Source organism: Gastrolobium bilobum, unplaced genomic scaffold (genome assembly GCF_033153095.1).
Source record: "Gastrolobium bilobum isolate Gb01-03AN ecotype WA unplaced genomic scaffold, APGP_CSIRO_Gbil_v1 utg66792, whole genome shotgun sequence".
NCBI classification, from domain to species: Eukaryota; Viridiplantae; Streptophyta; class Magnoliopsida; order Fabales; family Fabaceae; genus Gastrolobium; species Gastrolobium bilobum.
This window is the reverse complement of record NW_026897228.1, coordinates 163272-186746: the sequence shown is the minus strand read 5'-3', so window position 1 is coordinate 186746 and position 23475 is coordinate 163272. Positions and strand designations below refer to the sequence as shown.

General features: G+C 39.2%; 1 protein-coding gene across 1 annotated transcript; it reads left to right on the top strand.

Moving 5' to 3' along the window:
* Positions 1-22576: 22576 nt before the first annotated feature.
* On the top strand, positions 22577-23179 carry LOC133305002 (secreted RxLR effector protein 161-like). The gene has a single exon (XM_061505104.1). It carries the CDS (start codon positions 22577-22579, stop codon positions 23177-23179), a length of 603 nt encoding a protein of 200 aa, XP_061361088.1.
* Positions 23180-23475: the final 296 nt, after the last annotated feature.

The following is a 23475-nucleotide window of genomic DNA, read 5'->3' as shown; positions in this document are numbered from 1 at the left end:
CGAGTGTTTTTGCATATTCCTAAAAATGAGATGGCGAAGCTTGATGCCAAGATAAAAAATATATATAGCTCGGTTCTCTAAGATATAAGGTCAGATGCAGACTTTGGGACCCTTTCAATAAGAAAATTGTGAGAAGCCGAGATGTGATCTTTCATGAAGATAAGAGCTAAAAAATATCTTGAAGCCCACAGTCTATGTTCCTGACTGGAGTGAAGAATCAGTTCCCTCTGTCCGAGCGAAAGCATGGGGAGAAACAATTCAAGAAAATGCTGGAGAGAATGAGCAAGAAGAGCCAACAATCAGAGGTAATGAAGATAATGAAATACATAGTGACGTCGATCGGCCAGAGGTCCGTAGTGAGAATGATGAGCCGGATCCTCAACCTGATCGACCGAAAACTAGACACTCTGCTAGAGTGAGACGACCTTCCACCAGATATCCACCTGATGAATACACTGTGGTTGCTAAAGAAGGAGAACCGTAGAGCTATGAAGAAGCCATAACGAACTTAGAAAAGAATAATGGGAGAAGGAAATGCAAGATGAAATGAAGTCTTTGTATGAAAATCAAACTTATATGTTGGCCGAGCCTAAAGAAAGAAAAGTTCTAAAGAACAAATAGATATATAAAATCAAATATGATGCGATCAGCCAAAGGTCGAATATAAAACCCGGATTGTGGTGAAAGGCTGTAATATGAAGAAAAAGGTAGATTTTGAAGAAATTTATTCTCCTGTTTGTGAAGATGACTTCAGTCCTATCAGTACTTGCTATGGCAACATCAATGAACTTAGAAGTAGAACAAATGGATGTAAGGACTGTATTCCTTCACGATGACCTAGAAGAGGAAATTTATATGGAGCAACCTAAAGGGTTATGAATGCTAGGTAAAGAAGATCTGGTTTGCTGATTGAAAAAGAGCCTATACAACTTGAAATAAGCACCTTGGCAGTGTTACAAAAAGTTTGAATCCTTCATGACACTGCACAAGTTCAAGAAAACTAAGGTTGACCACTTCATATTCATTAAAAGGTATGTGGTCGAAGATTTTCTTATTTTACTTTTATATGTTGATTACATGCTTATTGTAGGGCAATATAAGATGAAAATTGTTGCCTTGAAGAAGGCGTTGACCTCGTCCTTTGCAATGAAGGACCTTGATTATAACACCCTGTAACACCCCGCGTATACCCGGATTGTTATCATATCACATTATTAAGCGCAACTAAATAAATGCGGAAGCTAACTTTTTCTTTTCGATTATGACGTTATAATTATTAATCAAGTTGATTACTTATTTCTTTTTCAAAACATTGCCTGTATGTAAATTGCAACAATGAACTAATTGAATAACCTCATGATATAAATGTGTATCTAGTCACAGAACTACAACACGTACACCGGACAACATCCTGATACATTATACAACTCAAGTCTGAATAACCATAACATAGTCAATGTGGCATGGACAACCCCCATGCTCACCAAATAAGACAACCTAGCCCAATCAATGTCTCAAAACAAATAGCCATATATTGTAAATAAAACATAACAATGTCCAACATGTCAGCACAACAGCATGCATAGTCAACTCAACTCCGGCCTCCTGCCGCTAGAGGTATTGATGTGCCTCTAGCAGTTGTAGTTTTCAAAGCTGAAAATGATGAGAATCAAGTCATAAAAGAGCACTTTATATACATATTTACTTATTATATTGACTTTTCCATCTCAATGATATTTTTCACCTATTTGTTAAGTTTATATAGGGAGAAAGGTAGAAAATACGGAAGTGTAAAAAGCTTGGTGGCGTAAATCTACACAGTTGAAGTTCTATGCTACATCAGTCTGGCCAGGCAAAATACCAGAGAAGTGGCGCTACTTCGCGCCACTGTGGCGCGGTTCAGCGCCAGTCGAGCTGCAGGCATAATTTCCAGAGAAGTGGCGCGGTTCCGCGCCACTGTGGCGCGGTTATGCGCCAGTTTGCGAGAAAATAATCACCGTATTTTTACAAGGACAATTTTGGAAGAAGAAGTTGGGACTATAAATAGGATGCTCAACACAGAATTAGGAATCTTTTCTTTCAGAAGAAAACCGTCGTGCTCAGAGAAGAGAGTTCTGAAGAGACCTTGTTCATCTGTATTCTTCCTATTCTATATTTCTTCAAGTTGATGTTGAATATTGATATTTCAGCCTTTACCATAGTTGGCTAGGTACTTTTTATTGTAGTTAGGGTCACAAACCCTATGTGAAGCCTTGTTACAACGAATTGATTTATTTTTACTCGTTTATATATTTATCTTTATCTCTACTTTGTGCGTAATTTCTATCCTCTTTGTTAGAACTGATCAATCTGATAGTTGATGATAATTTGAGGGTTAGAACCTTAGATAAGAATATTGGGGTTTTTGACCTTGAAAGGGAGTAGGATAACAATTTGTATGCGTGCTAGGAATAGACGTATATCTAATTGCAGATGTTTAATTTATCGTGTTCATTGCTTAATTCCGTAAGGAACACTGCAAGAAATTGGGGTTCCAATTGGGGTTAAAGGGTTAATCTTGCAAGGAATTGAGGGTTAACTATTTAATAATTTTTAGATGATAAATTATCTTAGTATTTATTTAAATGAGTATTTTAAATCAATCCAAAGTAAAAGGTGGGATCATATGGTGAGTGTAACAACCCGTAACGTACCGAAAATGTTATCATTGCATATGGCATTAAGCGCAGTTACAATCACAGTAGTTATTAGTAATTACGGGAAAACTTTTTCTTTTTAACCTCGTTTGTACTTCTAAAATAACTATGATCATAACTCAAAACTTATTGCGGATTATGAATGCCATAGCTTAATACCATACAAATTACATTTAAAGATGCTAAGTGGTTCCCATAAACCAACAAAGCTTATAACTTATTTTATTCATGTTCGGTACAAGTGTATGCACACTTTTCCTTATTACTCGATTAACTCCACACTTCCCTTTTGTCTCCCATCTCTTACTATGTTATATCCCTCTTCATTAGCTACGCGTGGGTTCAAACCGTGCTCGAATCGGAGCTCTGTAGCTCGAGTTATGGCAATTTTCCCAAACTGCGCTTGTGCTGTTTTCGGGGAGCGCGCTTGAGCGCCCAACTGGGAGCTTGAGCGCCCAGTGGCAGAAAAATTGGCTCTTTCCAGGTATTTCTCGCGCTTGAGCGTCCACTTGGGCGCTTGAGCGGCCAAGGGCAGGGGATTTTCCTATCTTTCTCGTACGTGGCGCGCTTGAGCGCCCATATCAGCGCTTAAGCGCCCTATACTTGATGCAGACTTGATTTTCCCTCCCTGTTTCAGGTAATCGATTACCAAAGAAGGTAATCGATTACCCTACTGTAAAAATGACAGATATCAGCATTTAAAACATAAAAGGGGTGATGTAACTTACTCCTAACACCTTAATACTCAATATACACCTTACACTAATACTAATGTAGGCTCTAGGCCCCTCCATCATGCATATACATTAATCCATGCATCATTTACAATATTCTTAATATTATAGCCGTTTTAGACATCAAATGGTCTATTTACATCACAAGCTTTCCAATGCCTCAAATACAACATAGGTGGCCATGGACAAGTCCTCTGCTCACACAAAATACAAATATAAACAAGAGGCATAAATGTACATTAACTAAATAGACTTAGAATCTAATCATGAACACCACAAAGCATGGAAAACTCAACATGCAATATGTTCATGATCTAAGTCCAAAATGCTAACATCATACTATGTGCATTAAATAAACTCCTCCAAAATGTCATGCAATCCATTCGAAGCTCCTCCATACTCGCTATATCCTGAAATGATGTCCCCCAAACACGGTGTGAGATATACAAATATATCTCGGTAAACCAAGGGTACTAGAGGATCACTCCACCCCATGGCTTACTCAATGTGCAACAATAACATTATGTAAAGATGCATGACATACAAAATCACAAACAACTGGGGACAAATCCAAGAACATCCGCATAAGGATTTCGTTCGAGGACCCCATAATATAACTCCCGGGAATCTTCATGGTGCCTCTCCCATGGATGAGACGACCCCATGGCAAAATCCAACTGGAACTCCTCATGAGCCCTATCCAGCGGAAGTCCCACGTTTGGATCATCCTGGTACTGCTCCCAGAGTCGGCCCCATGGCAAAGCCGACCAGAATCCCCAAAGAATATCTCCAGCGGAAGTCCAAACCAACACACATCTACTGGCCAGAGACCACAAATATCTCACACACAAACAAGCAATAATGCATGAAAATACATAATCACACAATGCCAAAAGCACAAAATCCAACCACAACCTTCCACTAGGTATGGTGGACACACAAGGGACTAAACCCAAGTTACAAAGGTTTACCTCGATTCCAAGAGTATTGTTCCAAAACGTACGCTCCAAGTTCAATCCTCCACTATCGCATTCGTGAGAGGCAACCTATATTGATCAACACAATGACCATCAAACAATTTGCAAACAATCAATCAATTTCACAATAACATAATTAAACATAACCCTCTAGGCCCAATGGCCAACATCAGTTAAATCCAATTATCTTAATTCTCTTTGTCAATCAAACTACATCACCAATCCATCATTCTATGCCTCAAAACATCAACCATTTATTATACAATATGGTTCACCTCATTTTTCCCTAAAATTCCTCTATGGTTTAAAATCTTCATGGAAGTACACACCAAGTTTTTATTTCAATTTAACACTCATACACACCTTTAATCATACACTTAATTCATACCAACAACCAATCATTAATTCTCAACCACCACATTCATGATCAAAATCAACCATTTCATCCTTTTCCATCAATTTTCACTAAGTTACAAAATTATATATCACCATAAATTTTATTGGTTCAATCATCATTACACATCATTACAAGCAACAATTTACAAAGGAGAAACCTCATTAAAAATCCCCAACCACATCAACCAATCAACACTTAACCAACATTCATACATTTTATGATCTCCAAATTAAACCAATGAAGTTGTGAATACTTACTACCAATGGACTCCCAAGGCCCCAAGGAGTGGGTTCCAAGCACCAATGCAAGAATTTTAAGCCCTCAAGCTTCCCCACAAAGCCTAGGTTGAAAATAGGGATGGATGAACAACTCTTCACCCACTACCACCCACAAGATGCTCTCAAGAGGAAAGTCACTCACAAGAGGATGCTTAACAACTTTGTAGTTGAGAGTTCTCCCTAAAAGTGGCTAGAAATCAAGTTGAAAAAATCAAAAGCTCCCAAACCCTTCCATGGTGAAACACGCACGGGAGAGAAGGTGAGGGAAGAGAGAGAAAGTGATGTAAAAATGTGATTTGAGGACACTGAAGTCACTTAAGACAGCGGGTGGGTCCCACATGCGATTTAACTTTAATCAATCACCTAATTTAAACCACAAATTCATAACCTACGTATTTTCCTCGTTCGCGTCATATTTTTGTTTCCTAAAAATACTGATCAAAATTTCACACTTATCGGTACAATTATACCGCAGTATTTTACACCGAAAAAATCACTATTCATCAAAATTTTCGAAACTTGCCTATCCACTCGATTTTTAGTCCTGAATCCGTTTCCGGCCTTATTTTTACCATTTGAGACCTTCTACTCAATTTTTCCTGCCTAGGGACACATGTTTGGTAAATTACCATTTTGCCCTTTTTTTCGTATTTTGGCCTAAATATCCAAATTTACACTAATCCTACCCCTTTAATCTGCATCATCACATATAAATATATATTTAGAAATATGAGGTGTTATATTCACCCCTCCTTTTAGAAATTTTGTCCGCAAAATTAAATCATACATGTCTGCTAACTCAGGATACAGCCGGAGAATCTCATCCTCTCGCTCCCAAGTAGCCTCTTCAGGTGTGCGGCCTTCCCACTGAATCTTCAACATGGGAATAATTTTACTTCTCAGCCTCGTTTCGCTGCGGTCCAGTATCTCAATGGGACCAATGAGAGTTTTCAAGTTCTCCCTAATTTCAATATTATCCGGTATCACCACATGTGATTCATCCGAAACATACCGCCGCAACTGTGACACATGGAAAACATCATGTAAATTGGACAATTGAGGGGGCAAGGCAAGCTGATAGGCCACCAATCCTACTCTTTTCATAATCTGATATGGCCCAATGAACCGAGGACTCAGCTTCCTCACACCCAATGCATGGCCAACACCCGTGACCGGAGATAACCACACAAATACATGGTCACCTTCTTCAAATTCTAGCGGTCTATGCTTATTATCATAATAGCTTTTCTGCCGATTTTGTGCCTATTTAAGCTTTTCTCTGATCATTTCAATTTGCACCGTTGTCTCCTGCACAAAATCCGGGCCAAATATTTCTTTATCACCTACCTCAGTCCAACAAGTAGGAGTACGACATCTCCGTCCATACAATGCCTCATACGGTGCCATGCCCAGACTGGAATGAAAACTATTATTATATGAAAATTTCACCAATGACAAATATCTGTCCCAAGCAGTACCCTGCTCTAGTGTGCAAGCTTTCAGCATATCCTCAAGTGTCTGTATGGTCCTCTCAGTCTGACCATCAGTTTGCGGGTGATACGCAGTGCTCAGCCGAAGCTGAGTGCCAAAAGCCTGCTGCAAGGCTCCCCAAAAATGAGAAGTAAATTTCGGGTCCCGATCACTGACAATGCTAACCGGTATCCCGTGGAGCCTTACAATCTCGTCAACATAGAGTTTTGCTAATCTCTCCGTGATGAAATCCACTCGCACTGGTAGAAAATGTGCAGACTTCATAAGTCTGTCCACTATAACCCAAATTGAATCATGACCAGCCTGAGTCCGAGGCAAACCAACAACGAAATCCATAGAGATGCTCTCCCATTTCCACTCTGGTATATCCAATGGCTGAAGTAAACCAGCAGGTTTCTGATGTTCTATCTCTACTTTCTGACAAATTAAGCACCTTGATACATACTCAGCAACATCTTTCTTCATCCCAGGCCACCAGAACTTAGTTTTCAGATCTTGATACATTTTTGTGGCACCTGGGTGGACAGCATACTGACCCTTATGGGCCTCAGTCATTACCTCATCTGCTAACTCCTTAGGTACAACAATTCTGCCCTGATAAATTAATAATCCCTGTTCATTCAAGGATATACCACTATGCCCTTTCAAATACTTGACACCGTCGTTTCGTATCTGAGTTTCTTTAATTTTCTCATGTAACCCATTTTCAACCCTTAAGCACTCAACTTCATCTGTCATACTCATACCTGCAAAGAAATTCGTCAATTTCAAATCTCAGAATTGTTCAATCACTTCGTTATCCCACACCATCAGCTGGGACATGCTGACAAACTTCCTACTCAATGCATCCGCTACCACATTAGCTTTACCCGGATGGTATTTCAGTTCAAAGTCATAATCTTTTAAGAATTCCACCCATCTCCGCTGTCTCATATTCAGCTTTTTTGATCAAACAAATATTTCAAACTTTTGTGATCACTGAACACAACAAATTTTATCCGATACAGAAAATGCCTTCAGATTTTTAAGGCAAACACTATAGCAGCAAGCTCCAAATCGTGCGTCGGATAATTTTCCTCATGAGGCTTCAACTGCCTAGAAGCATAAGCAACCACTCTCCCTTCTTGCATCAACACACTCCCTAAACCTTTCTTGGAAGCATCACAGTATAATACAAACTCCCCTTCCGGATCAGGAAGAGTCAACACATGAGCAGTAGTCAATTTTTCTTTAAGAGCCAGAAAACACCTCTCACATTCCTGGGTCCACACAAAAGGAGTATCCTTTCGTGTCAATCAGGTCAACGGTAGTACCATTGTGGAAAACCCTTCTATAAACCTACGATAATAACCAGCAAGACCCAGAAAGCTCCGGATATCAGTCATAGTCTTCGGTCGTTCCCAGTCAATCACTGCATCAATTTTGTTCGAGTCCACTACAACACCCCTCAGAAATAACATGACCCAGAAATTGCACCTCAGATACACTTAGATGGCTTTGCATACAACTTTTTATCCTTTAACACCTGCAACACAGTCCTCAAATGCTTTGTATGCTCCTCTTCACTTTTAGAATAAATCAAAATGTCATCAATGAACACAATTACAAACTGGTCCAAATACGGTTTAAAAATGCGATTCATATAGTCCATGAACACTGCAGGGGCATTTGTAAGCCCAAAAGGAATCACCTGATACTCGTAATTTCCGTATCTAGAACAGAATGCCATTTTAGCCACATCCTCCGGCTTAATCCAGATCTGGTGGTATCCGGACCGGAGATCAATTTTAGAAAATACACAGGCACCCCTCAACTGATCCAGCAAATCATCAATACGCGGTAATGGGTACCTATTTTTAACCGTGACCTTATTCAACTGCCGGTAGTCAGTACACAATCTCATGCTTCCATAATTCTTTTTCACAAATATAACCGGTGCTCCCCACGGAGACACACTCGGTCTAATAAATCCTTTGCAGATAGCTCCTCAATATGTTTCTTCAATTCAGCCAATTCCAGTGGAGACATCCGGTATGGAGCCAAGGAAATCGGCCCCACACCAGGAAACAATTCAATTGAGAACTCAATCTCTCTCTCAGGTGGAAATTCTGGTATCTCATCTGGGAATACATCCACAAACTCATTAACCACCAGAATACTAGAAATTTCAATCTCCTTACCACCCACCAATCCACCCAAGAAAACATAACCCAGATCACCAGCCTTCAAGGCTTTAACTGTTTGACAGACAGACAGTAAAGGAGACGGACCAACCGAGGGTTTCTCGTGAGATAATATTAACCTCTTGCCGCAGCAATCAATCATTGCACAGTTTTGAGACAACCAATCCATCCCCAAAATCAAATTAACAGAGGCCCGGGGCAAGATAATCAGATCAATGGTATAACCCCTGCCTTCGTAGATAAACTCTACCTTTTCGTATTTCCAAGACGATTTACTAACCTCTCATGTAGCAGTAGTAATACGCATTGGAGGATTCATTTTTGTTAACCTTAAGCCCAACACATCAACCACATACTCTGCCACAAAAGAATGTGTCGCTCCCGAATCAAACAACACAGACAAATCTATATTAGAAATGAAAATTATACCTTTTACCAAGTTCGGGGCCTTTTCAGTATGTTGCGCATTTGTAGTATACACCCTTCCAACCGTAGGGATGGCAGCAGCAGCAGTAGTATTCGGTAAGGCCTGCAGATTCGCAGCCTGTCCAGCAGAAGATGGACAACTTCTAGCAAAATGGCATGTCTGACCACATTTAAAACAAGCCCCCGGGCCAGCACCACATACACCTCTGTGGTATTTCTTGCACTTCCCACACTGTGGGTATAGTATCTATCAACAGCTCCACCACCCAGGGCTCCACTCCTCTTGAATTAACCAGGAGGTTGCCTTACTTGCAACCCCCTTCCCCTGTTGTTATTATGATAGTATCCACCTCTATTATTATTTCCATAAGGACCAGCTGTCCTCTTAATTTCTTGCTCTTTTGCAGAATTAGATTTCGGATATCTACCATAAACAGTTTTGACCCTCTTACATTGGGTCACAAGATCAACAAAATTTCTTACAGCAGTATCCGACATGCGCTTGGAAATCTTTTCATTCAGCCCTCTTTGGAATTTTGCAAATAAAAACTCGGGCGTAGGTAGAGTACCTCCATAATTGGCAAACTTGACCAACTCATTGAATTTAGCCGAGTAAGCATCCACCGACAATGAACCCCGCACCAGCTTATCAAACTCTCCCTGTTTAGCTTCTCTCACATCACGGGGAAAGTATTCTTCATGAAATAGGCCCTCAAACATGGCCCAAGAGATCTCCTCACCCTGAACAGCATAAGGGCGAGACACATTGTCCCACCATTCATGGGCATCTCCCTCCAGCATATACACAGAATACAATAACTTATGAGGATCTTGGCACCTCATCACCTGGAATATCTTATCCATTCCCCTCAGCCAAGTAGTAACCTCCTTCGGGTCCCTTGACCCCAGAAATACGGGTGGTTTGTGTTTCCTAAATGATATGAGCCTTCGCTCATCAGCAACATCATCAATAACTCGCTCAGCAGCCCCAGTGGACTGAACAACAGAAGGAGGATCGACAGAAGGTTGCAGAACATATGTAGGGTCCGTAGTATAGTGGCTAGCCTCACCAGTGTGGTGACTAGCCCCATTCTCCCCCCGCTGAGGAGTAACATAACGCGTAGGTGTAGGTGTCACCATAGCCGTATGTGGAGGAGAATAATCCCTCCTACGATGATCTCTATTAGCCCTCATCTCAGTCATGAAGGCAGTCATCATATCCTGATTATTTTTCATCAGGTTTTCAGTCATGGTTCTATTCGCGACTGTTTCCGCCTGCAGAGCATTAAGAACTGCAGTAATCGGATCCGGCGGCTGAGGATCTGCACCTCGTGTCCCACGGCGACCACGAACCCTCCTCATGATATCTGTACATGTAACACAAAGGAATGAGCTGATCAGACTCACACTGAGGAATCACATATACATTAATCATAAAGAGTTCACAGATAGTTATGCAACACAAAACACAGTCATGCATACTCATAGTTCTTTAACCAAAACTGCTCTGATACCATAAATGTAACATCCCATTACGTACCGGAAATGTTATCATTGCATATGGCATTAAGCGCAGTTACAACCACAGTAGTTATTTGTAATTACAGGAAAAAAATTTCTTTTTAACCTCGTTTGTACCTCTAAAATAACTATGATCATAACTCAAAACTTATTGCGGATTATGAATGCCATAGCTTAATACCATACAACTTACATTTAAACGGAATCACCAAATACTCAAAGTGATCATATCTCGAACGAAACGCGATCTTCGGGACATCCTCTGGCTTAACCTGAATCTGATGGTATCCGGATTGGAGATCAATCTTAGAATACACAAAAGTGCCCTTCAGCTGATCCAACAGATCGTCAATACGAGGAAGAGGATACTTATTCTTGATTGTCACCTTGTTCAGCTGCCTGTAATCAGTGTACAACCGCATAATCTTGTCTTTCTTTTTCACAAAGATGACCGGTGCTCCCCATGGAGACACGCTCGGTCGGATGAGATCTTTCGCTGAAGATCCTCAATGTGCTTCTTCAGCTCCGCCAACTCTGGTGGAGACATCCGGTATGGAGCTAAAGAAATGGGCCCCACACCAGGCAACAAGTCTATGGAGAACTCTATCTCCCGCTGTGGCGGAAACTCGAGAATCTCCTCAGGAAACACCTCTAGGAACTCCTTCACCACAGGAATGCCAGCGATATCCCCCTCTGTCCCACTCACCAAACCTCCCAACATGACATAACCAAATGCCCCTACTCTCAAGGCTCTCCTAGCCTGCAGCACTGAAATATAAGGCGAGGAACTGGCGGTGGAATCACACGGAGACATCACAACTCGTTTGGCACAACAGTCAATCATCACACAATTTCTGGACAACCAATCCATGCCCAGAATGATCTCCAGATTAGCCATTGGCAATCCTATTAGATCTACCGAAAAATCACGGCCATCCCACTCAAACACGACATCTCGATGCACAGTGGAGGTATCATACTTTCCTCCGGTTGCGGTAGTCACCCGCAACAGTGGAGAAAGCACATCATTGGGAAACTCAAGCCCCATAACAATCGGGGTTGCAATAAAGGAATGCGTAGCCCCGAAGTCAAACAAGACATCAACAGTAGATCCACCAATGGAAACTGTGCCTCTGACAAGGTTCAGAGCTCGGTCCGACTGCTGCCGATCCAAAGTGTACACACGACCGGTGGCAGGTGGCACTGCAGGTGCCGCTGTAGGTGGAAGGGGAACCATCTGAAGTGGAACTGCTTGAATCACTGTAGCTCTTGCCGTCAACGACGGACAATCTCTAGAGTAGTGACCCTCCTTGCTACAGTGAAAACAGATCAGCTGGCCGGTAGCACAACGTCCTGCATGCTCTTTTTCTCACCCCGCACATCTAGGAGTGGAAAGAGGTCTAGCAAAACCTCCCTACTGCGCAGAAGTCCTCTTGAACTGACTAGGCGCCTGCCTAGCAGCCAACTGCTTTCTCTTTCCCTTACCAGTAAACTTCCTGTCCTTCCAGGAAGTGGAACTACCAATTCCCATGACCTCCGCAACCTTGGCCCTCTTGGCCTTGCTCACAATGCATACATCCTCGATGTCTTGACACTGCTGTACCAGTGTCCCAAAGTCCCTCGATTCAGCTCAAGAAATGCGATCAGCTATCTCCTCATTATGTCCCCTACGGAACTTAGGAGCCAAGAATGTCAGAGTAGGCATAGCGATTTTGAAATGTGCAAAATTGACCAGTTCATTAAACTTAGCCAAATACTCATCAATAGACAACGAGCCCTGCACCAATCTGTCGAACTCCCCTTGCTTCCTCTCCTGAGCATCGTATGGGAAATACCTCCCAAGGAAGCAATCCTCAAAGAACGGTCATGTCATGATATGACCCTGCATCTCATAAGCTTGAAAGGTGTTCGTCCACCACTCGTGTGCATCGCCCTCCAGCATATACGTCGCGAACATCAACTTTTGCGGATCAGTGCACTGCATGACTCAGAAGATCTTATCCAACGCCTGTAGCCATCGAGCAGCAGTAATAGGATCATAAGATCCATCAAAGGAAGGTGGCTTATACTTGCGGAAAGCATTAAGCCGACGGTCTATCACATCACGATCCTCCATGGGCTCATGGTAGGGTTCCATCACCCTAGTACGCTGACTAATACCCTCCACGTGACTCAGGCTATCGTCCTAAAGACTGGGTGGTGGCGGTGGAGGTGGTGGTGGAGGAAACTGACCCTCATTGCGGCCAGCCCGCATCTCTTCCAACATGACCCTCATCATGGTCATGTTCGCCAACCTGTTCGCCTCAAGAACATCTTTCGTGGCCTTCCGGTTCGCCTCTCGAACGTCGTCCATCATCGCCTGATTGGCCAATCTAGCGGCCTCCTGATCGGCTAGTCTAGCCACCTGTATTTCAACCAATGCAGTCAGGACATGATCAGGCTGATCCTCGTTCGTCTCTCGGTTTCTCCTAGGCATTACCATGACTTTGCACAAGTTACACAAAGAATGAGTTGATCGGGCCCACGCAATGTGGTCATAATTGCATAATCATAGCAAAACCCAATCAGAGAAAACACACAAGACAGACACACAATAATACATCCTAAGTTATTGCAATACATACAGGCTTTTCCCTAGAAAGTGCTCTGATACCATAAAATGTCACACCCCGTGTATACCCGGTTTGTTAACATGTCATCGTATTAAGCCACGCTTAATTTAAAATGCGGAATAACTTTTTCTTTTCAATTATGACATCATTAATAATAACCAAGTTGCTTACTTAGTTCCTTTTCGAAACATCGCCGGTATGTAAATTGCAATAAAGCTAAATACACTGAATAACCTCAATATATAAATAAAAGTGAGTATCTGAGTCACGGTACTATAACACGTAGTCCGAACCATAATCCTGATACATTAATACAACTTGAAACTAAAATAAGACATAGTCAATCAATGTGGCATGGACAACCCCATGCTCACCAAATAAGGCAACAAGCCCAACAGAGTCTCACATCAAATAACAGGATGATAAATATAAGCATGTCATCAACCAATCACATCATCATAAACAGCAGATATCTAACTCATCTCCGGCCTCCTGCCTCCCGAAGTCTCAACCCCCGAGTTACCTGAACCTGAAATATGTGCCCCAAACGTGGGGTGAGATCTCTAAACAGAAATCTCAGTAAGGCAAGGGGTCCTCAAGGATTTCTCCACCTCAAGCTCTCTTACATGTGCAATATAAGTTCTAAAAGAAATATACAATATCAGTTCCAAAATCAGTGCAATGCAACAGATAATCATGTCATGTGTGTCAAGATATTCTACTGGCCAGAGAAATGCAGGGTTTACATACGTTTATTACCTACATCAGTGCAAGACGCCACTTGCACCCACCCACAGAATCACCATATTGTATGACGCCACATACTCAGGCTTACCGTCTAGATGGAACAACACATGCATATTATAAGGCCCTTGCACTTAACAGCTCAAAAGTATTTCAATCATCAAAACATGAAAACACATCATGCAAAAAACCATTCCCCCATGGGGTATGGTGGAACCAACAATGGCTAAACCGAGGACACGAAAGCTTACCTCGCAAGCTAACTATCCAAGCCAAGCTCACACTAACTCAATGCCCAGAAACAGCACAATCACAATCTGTTTATACAATAATTAATCATCAATAATCATTGCTCAAGATTCCATTAAGTGATTAAGGCTTTCCAACTCATTTTAAGCCATTTCATGCAAATTCTGCAGGAGGTATTTGAATACTCTTCGATGAGTATTCGAATACTCCTAGTCTCCAGAAAGTATCCGAATACTTTCACTCAAGTATTCGAATACCACAAGGTATCCAAATACTTTTCCCCCAGTATCCGAATACCACCAGGTATCCGAATACAAGTATCACAGTATTCGAATACTACCTAGTATTCGAATACTTATTCAACAGTATCCGAATACTTTTCTTCCCATAAAAGTATTCCAATACTCCTCCAAATCCGAGTACTGAAGGATAAGTATTCGAATACTACATGAAAAGTATTCGAATACTTATCAAACAGAATGCAGAAATCCATGCATTCTCTGCATAAGTCCAATAACTCCATCAACAGATGTTCATTAACATGTTTAAGACTCAGAAACACAGTCCTTAACTCAAATGATCCAAGTTTCACTTTTTAATGGATTAAACAAGATTAAATCATGAAAATACAAAAACTATGATCATGGTATACTTCCAAGGCTCAAAACTCCAAAAATGACACTGACTTGGAGTCCTCTACACAGCACAATGGTTCTGACTTAAGGGAACCACGAAAATATTGATCAAGCAAGGTCCTTTCTTCACAAAGTTAGCTTCTTGGAGCCTTCAATGGTAAGAAAATGATTCTCACCAATGGGAACCACCAACTCAGCCCACAACTCACACTAAGGCAGTAGCTACCACTCAGAAAGGGAGAACCTTTCACCCTCCAAAGGCTTAAACACCCTCACACAAGGAGTCTTTACGAAGAACTCAAGAGAAATGGTGGTCTCAAGAGACTTCAATGGAGAGGGAATGTAATGAAATGGTGAAGGGAAGGTGGCAGCAGCCAAATGGCACCAGCAGCTCTACGTGGGGTATAGAATCTGACCTAGGGCATTGTGCCTTTGAGTATATATAGGTACATTAAGTGTAAACACACTGTATTAACGCTAATAGCTACGCTTAGTATCTTAATCTCAAACTTGGGATTATGAACCTAGCCATTTTTCTAGGATTTATCATATTTTTATTTTATTTTTCGCAGTACTTTTTCGGTACACGCTTTTACTTAACCAGTATCAGTTCTGACACTAGTTCTCATTATTTTGACTTGAAACTCGTTATGCTAGTCCTATATATTATTCTAGTGACATATACACACCTTTCATAATTTTCTGAGATATTTCATCGGTACGCATTTATACCGTGGAGCAGAACCGGTATCTGCACTTTTCGTCAGAAAAGCGACTTTCAACATTATTAATCACTTACCATAATTACTTAAGCCTTCTCATAATTATTAGGGTCAATTATGGAATTATCTCATAATTAACTAATTAAATTCCTTAATTAACGGTGTGGGTTCTTATACCATGCCTTTCATTGAAAGATTTCTTGTTGAGCTATGTTGGTACTTGTTGTTGCTTTGTTATCATCAAAACTTCATAAACATAGTCTTCTTGACCTATGGTTCAACAAGGCTCATCACAATTTAATTTTCAAGCTTAGAGGCCTTGCATTTTAAATTTTTGTCATTTGCTTTCAAGCTCGGAGGCTCATTGTAGTATAATTTTCTGGCTCAGAAGCCATGCAATTTAAATTTATGTGATTTAATTTTCAGTTCACATTATGCCATTTTTTTATTTTTTTTGGTAAAGACACATTATGTCATTTAATTTTGAGCTCAGAGGCTCATTGCAATTTAATTTTCAGGCTCAGAGACCTCACATTTTAAATTTCTATCATTTACTTTCATGCTTAGAGGCTCATTGCAGTTTAATTTTCTGGCTCAGAGGCTAAGCAATTTAAATTATGTCATTTAATTTTCAGGCTCAGAAGCCTTTCATTTAAATTTCTGTCATTTAATTTAGAGGCCATAGGCTCATTGCAATTTAATTTTCATGCTCAGAGACCTTGCATTTTAAATTCATAGCATTTAGTTTCGAGGTCATAGGCTCCTTGCATTTAATTTTCAGACTCAGAGGCCTTGTATTTCAAATTCATGTAATTTATTTTTGAGATCATAGGCTCCTCCTTGCATTTAATTTTCAGTCTCAAAGTCCTTGTATTTTAAATTCATGTCATTTATTTTTTAGCTCAAAGACTCATTGCAATTTAATATTTTGGCTCAGAGGTCATGCAACTTAAATTTATGTCTTTTAATTTTGAGCTCAAAGGCTCGTTGCATTTAATATTAAGGCTTAGAGCCTTGCATTTTAAATTCATGTATTTTATTTTTGAGCTCAGAGGCTTAACACGTTTAATTTTTGGGTTGCATATTTCCAGCATATATTTCCTATTGTTCATAGACAAAATTAGAATTCATGTCTTTATTTGTTCCTTGCAACAATAATATGCAAATTACAATTTATCATATTATCTAGTAAGAAACAAATAAAGAAGGGCATTTGTGAATACCTAATTTTGTCCCGAATATTAAAAAATGATACAAAAATAAATAATTTGTGAACACTTATTTTTGTCCTTAAAGAAGAAAAAAGAAGAAGAGAACAACCAAAATAAAGAGGAAAAGTAGATGGAGTCATTTGGGAGAAAATTGCAAAGGAAAAAGGAAATGAGTAGGTCTTCTTCTGGCATCGATATCTCCTTTATCCACCGTCCGATCGAGCTAAAAAAAATTTAGTAAGATTTTAACTCATTGTTCTTCACATCTAACAGTGGAATTATAGTTTAGACGTCTATACATTTGCAGAAAATTTAAAACCGAAACAGTTCTCCTAGATGATTCTATAACAAACAGCAATTTTACAAGGGTTATCTTTTTCAATTGAATCGTTGGATCGTCCTCAAATTTTGGCAAGAGTGTTCCTCTCTTATGATACTTCAATTTGAAAGGACCGATTTTTTAGCTAAGTTACCTAGTGTTAGATATAAATTTCAGAAGATGACTCACTTCTTTGTTAGAATAAATATTGTTTCGAGAAACAGTATTACAAAGGTCATCTCTCTCAATTGAACCGTTGGATCGTCTTGAAATTTGGTCGGCGTGTTCCTCTCTTGTGATACTTCAATCTGGTCACTCATATTTTTTAGTTGATTTCTCTAGTGTTATATATAGATGTCGAAAGATGGCCCACTTGTTTGTTAGAATAGATACTGTTTTTGGCAACAATATTGCAAAATTCATCCCTCTCAATTGAACTGTTGGATCATCCTCAAATTCGCTTGGCAAGTTCCTCTCTTGTGATACTTCAATACGATCACTTAGATTTTTGAGTTAATTCCTCTAGTGTTAGATATACATATCAAAAGATGGTTGTCCACATTAAAATAAAAACAACAACTTTCCTTCAAAGTCCCACATTGGAAAACACTCATTCCCTCCTCCTCCCTTCCCTCTGTATAAAGACCCCTCCTTACAATCACCTATTCACACTTGGAGATAACTAAAAATAATAACACAAGAAAAAAGACTTTTTCAAGAGTTAAAACAACACTTGGGCTTAGGATTAAAACTAAGCTATTGTCATAGTATTTTTTTTAGTTACTAGTTTTTTATTTTTCCATTTTTAGGAAAATTGGAGTGGCTCTTTACAACTTGGCTCCATACACCAAGTTTCGTCACCTTTTGAGGTAAGTCTCCTTACATTCTCTCTTAGTTAATAATTTTTTGTTTTTGCATGCTTTTATATTCTTTATTTGTTTTATTATGAGTTGTCTTATGTTAGTTTTTTAAAATTAGATGTTGTTATTTCTTGTTCATGTATTCTTTTTATGCTTAATTGTTAGTTACTAGTTGGCATTTATTTTTTTTTAAATATATTTTATCTTTAACTATGTAGTTAGCTTTTTTATTGAAAATGAATCCATGCAACGATTCATAACATTGATTATATGGCTCGCCATCCTCAAGTGTTATGCTCTTCGTAAGAGTTCCCGTATAGCCATGCTATCTTGGATTCTGTGCAAGGTGGATTCCTTTTCCAAAAATTTCTAAATTAAATGTATTTTTTTATCTTGTTTTCAATCTACGCAAGGATTCACAACGTTAATTGTATGACTCATCATCCTCAAGTATTGCGCATTTCGTAAGGGTACATGTGTAGCTATGTTATCTTTTTTTTTTTTTTTTGGTACATATGTAGCTATGTTATCTTATATCTTATGCAATGCGGATTCTTTTTAAACAAAATTAATTTTTTCCAAGATTTCAACAAATCAAAATTATTTGTCTAATTAAAAATATTTTCAAAATCCAAGTAGCAATTTACAACATTGATTGTATGATTTATCATTCTCAAGTGTTGTAAGCTTCGTAAGAGTTTACGTATAGCTACGCTATCTTAAATTTTAAGCAATGATGGATTCATTTTCAAAATAATTAATAATTTTTCTCAAAGTTATTTTCAAAAATTAAAATTAACCAACACAAACATTTTCTAAGAACGACGTAGCTTTGAGTTCCTCAATACAGCGAAGGATACGTCGGAGTGAAATTTCCCGTCGAACTCAAAATAAAACTTTTATAATTTTATTTTATTTTATTGTAAATATTTTATTATTCATCGTGCTTTATTTGTGTTAAGAAAATATTCTAAAATTATTAAAAGTTTGTACAACTAATTAAGGTAACCATTTTTTAAATGGATGTATCAGAGGTACAGTGAGATTAAGTTTTCACCCTTCCATGTACATAATCAAACTTCCGAACCTTGATTCAAAGATCAATTTGCTAAAATAAAAGATTTTTTTTCCAATTTTTTCTGAATTAAATAAAATTGGTGGCTTCTCCATTATTTTAAAAAATAAATTTCAGGTCGTTACACGCAGCATGCAAGGTCACATTTTGAGTTGGATCAGGTTGCCAAAGTATTTGTTCTTCTAGTTAAGGATCCACTTATTCCGTATCTCCAACCATCAGTAATATCTTTTCTTTAACACTTGTGACGTGCAAGTCCATTTCTTGTCACAATTTAGCAAAAGCAAAGCTCCCTTAATTTTTGTAGCTCTGCATGAGTTAGCTTCTTAATTGACGGCACTGTTGGTGCAGGTAGGGCTAGTACCACTATTGGTTATGGAAGTTGAGCTACTTGCATGGAATTAAGAAGAAGTCTGCACATCACTTATAGGGCGGCGCATTGCAAATGACAAATTAGCTCATCATGATGAGCCTCATATGCTACAGCTAGTCGCATGGCTTAGTGAAGAGAAGTAGGGTTGTGGAATTGAATAGCATGCCTCGGGTCCGCTTGTAATCCGAATATAATTAAAGAAACTAGCAAGGAGTACTTCATCTGAAAACTTTGTTACCTGATTTGTCAGGGCTTCAAAGTTACGGAGGTAATCATTTAGTGAGCCAGTTTGAGATAGCTTTGAAAGCACTCTTTTGAGATCCATATATGCTTCTACACAAAATCTCTGACGCAAGGCAAGCTTAAGGTTATTCCATGATTTATGTGACCCTCCATTATAAAGCCATTGATACCACGGAGAGGTTGCACCTTCCATTTTCAATCCCGCCATTTGAACCTTATACTTCTCAGGAACGTTTTATATATAGTCCAGAGAACATTTTTGTTTTAAAGATCCAGCCATTTGGATCTGTTCCATCAAATCAAAAGCTAGAAATTCCATACGTACAAACTTGAAAAACAAACGTGGATCATTATGATCTACTTATGCATCCCAATGAGCATTATTTTGAGATTAATGTTCAGCATCTAAATGATGCTGATGACAACGTTGTGCGCTTGAATCATGAGCTCGATTCTCTAATCCCAACATCGCTACATGGATGTGTTAAAGCTGAATCATAAGGTTTACGATATGAGCTTGATTTTCTTATAAATGTTGCTCCATACGCAATTGATTTTTATCTAGATGTTGTTCCATGCGTTGTTGAAAGGTTCCAAATTCCTCTACAAGATCTTGAACACGCATGGTGGCAATTCTTGGAGAGAAATGGATGAAAACACCAATTAATAGAGCACTACTTTTATTGACAAGGGGAGATTTCCTCCTTGATTTTCTCAAATAAAAGAGATAAGATTGGAGTGTTAACAGAGAGAGATTTCCTCCTTGATTACTGTTGAGTTGTATATATTTAATAGTATTTGTAACTAACCTGATTTTGATTTTGGTAGAAATTATAGGAATTAATTGTTATGAGATATCAATTTTTGTTTCCTGATTTGTGGCTTAATTGAAGCCCAAAATTCGTGTATATTATTATCTCTGTACAAAAAGGAAGAAATATACAGATGAATTAACAGTCTACATGTTCCATTTTTCTACATGGTATCAAAGCCATAACCTGATGGCCGACCATTCTTCTTCTACGCAGCCAGAGCAGGGCAACCCTGCAACCATCGAAACACCCTCTTCCATACAACCTTTAATCCATGTACCCTTGAATCCCATTATCGTACAGCAAGAGCATTTTGCTTTTCCCACTGCAAATGTGGCTCACCCAGGTGGGTCGCGTAAAGTTAATGCATTATCTGCCACCTCTATGAATAATGTTGGATTATTGATACAGGGGCATCCGACCACATGACTAGTGATAAAAAAAATTTACAATATGTTCATCCTTCACCTCAGTCAGTTATATCTACTACTAGTGGAAGTACTTCTCGGATCACAGGTGAAGGGCCAATAGTGTTATCTGACTCCTTAACGCTTGCTACTATTTTAGTTGTCCCTAATTTATCATATAACCGCTTATCTATTAGTCAAATTGCTCAATCTCTTCATTGTACTGTGACTTTTTGGCCTTCCTTTTGTGCGTTTTAGGACATTCTGACCCGGAAGACTCTTGGTTATGGTGTTAAACGGGACAATCTTTACTACTTGAACTTGACCACGGATGGTGGCAGACAATTCTCACCTGCACTTCAGACCCATCGAAGCACTAGTGACCGAGCACATATTTGATTATGGCACCGACACCTTGAACATCTTTCTTTTGGTTATCTTAAAAAGATTTATCCCAAGTTGTTTTCTCAAATTGATGTTAATGAATTTCGTTGTGATGTTTGTGAACCGGCTAAAAGCCACGTATTTCTTATTTACCCAGTTTAACAAAATGTTTGGAACCTTTTCTTGTAATTCACTTTGATATTTGGGGGCTTGCAAAATTCCCATTTTTTTCTAAGGCCCGTTATTTTATTACCTTCATTAATGAATGTACTCGATTTACATAGGTATCTTTGCTCCGCAAGAAAAGTGATGCATGTGTTGCCTTTAAAGACTTCCATTCAATGGTCCAAACTCAATACAACAGATGATTCGTGTTTGGAAGTCTGACAATCCCTCAGAATTTATGGAGGCATCATTTGATTCTTTCCTTCGCCAGCTTGGCATTCGTCACCACACCTCCTACATGTACACCCCAGAGCAAAATGGACTTGTAGAAAAAAAAATTGCCAACTCATGGAGGTGGTTCCGCGCCTTTCTTTTCGACAACAACATGTCGCAATTGTATTGAGGAGAAGCACTTAAATTTGCTGCCTAGCTTATTAATTGGAAGCAGATGGAAGCATCGATAGGTACAAGGCAAGACTAGTGGCAAAAAGGTATACAGAAAAATATAGAGTTGATTATCAGGAGACTTTCGCTCCAGTAGAAAAACTCAATACCATTCGTATACTCATATTAATTGCAACTAATCGAGATTGTCCCTTACGATAGTTTGATGTAAAAAATGTCTTCCTAAATGGTGACTTGGAAGAAGATGTGTATATGAAAATTCCTCTAAGGGTCAAACAAGGTCCCGCTCACAAAGGAAAAAAATGTAAGTTGAAGAAATCACCACATGGGTTGAAACAATCACTCTGAGATTGGTTCAGCAGGTTCACTGAGGCTATGAAGTCAGTTGGGTACAAGCAAAGTAATTCTGATCATACTTTATTCATCAAACACAAGGACATGAAAGTGACAGCCTTGATTGTATATGTAGATGACATGATCCTAACAGGAAATGACTCAGAAGAAATGGAGAATTTGAAACGATATCTGGCAACCAAGTTTGAAATGAAAGATCTGGAACATTTGCGCTACTTCCTTGGCATCGAAGTGTCATGATCCAAGCAGGGAATTTCACTCTCTCAACTGAAGTATGTGTTAGACTTGTTAGTAGAAACCAGCATGTTAGACTGCAAACCGGTTGAAACTCCAATGGAGATGAACCATCAGCTTAGAATGTCCACCAGAGAACGTATGTGTGATAAAGGTCAATACCCGCGGCTAGTAGGAAAATCGATCTATCTCACTCACACCATACCAGATATTGCATATGCAGTAAGTGTAGTTAGCAAATTTATGCATGCTCTAGATGAGAAACACATGAATGCAATTTACAGAATCCCGAGGTATCTAAAGATAGCACTAGGCAGAAGGCTGTTATACACAAAAAATGGAGCCCCTACCATAGAAAGATATCGCGACGTAGATTGGGCAGGAGATCAATCAACAAGAAAATCCACCTCTGGATACCTGAGGTTTGTAAAAGGAAATCTGGTTACTTGCAAAAGTAAAAAGCAGAAAGTTGTTGCTCGATCCAGTGCAGAGGCAAAATTTCGAGGAATGGCACAAGACTTATGTGAATTACTGTGGATAAAGAAAGTCTTGGAAGAGCTAGGAATTGAATGCAGAGAATCCATGAACTTATTTTGTGATAACAAAGCTGCTATACAGATTGCTCAAAATTCGATTAAACATGATCACACTAAACATGTGGAAATAGATTGACATTTCATCAACGAAAAGCTGGACCATCGGATAATTCAATTCTCAATCGTAAGTCTAAAGACCAGCTTGCTGACATACTCACTAAGGCAGTCTCTGGAGGAAACTTTCATACGATGATTGGCAAGTTGTGCATGATAGACATATATGATCCAACTTGAGGGAAAGTGTTCACAAGGAGAGATTTCCTCAAATAAAAGAGGCAAGATTGGAGTGTTGAGAGAGAGAGAGAGAGATATGTCCTCCTTGATTACTGTTGAGCTGTATACATTTAATAGTATTTGTAACCAATCTGATTT

Bases quoted from the DNA above. Each gene is read 5' to 3' on its own strand.
- LOC133305002 (XM_061505104.1), top strand. From the start codon at position 22,577: ATGTTAGACTGCAAACCGGTTGAAACTCCAATGGAGATGAACCATCAG.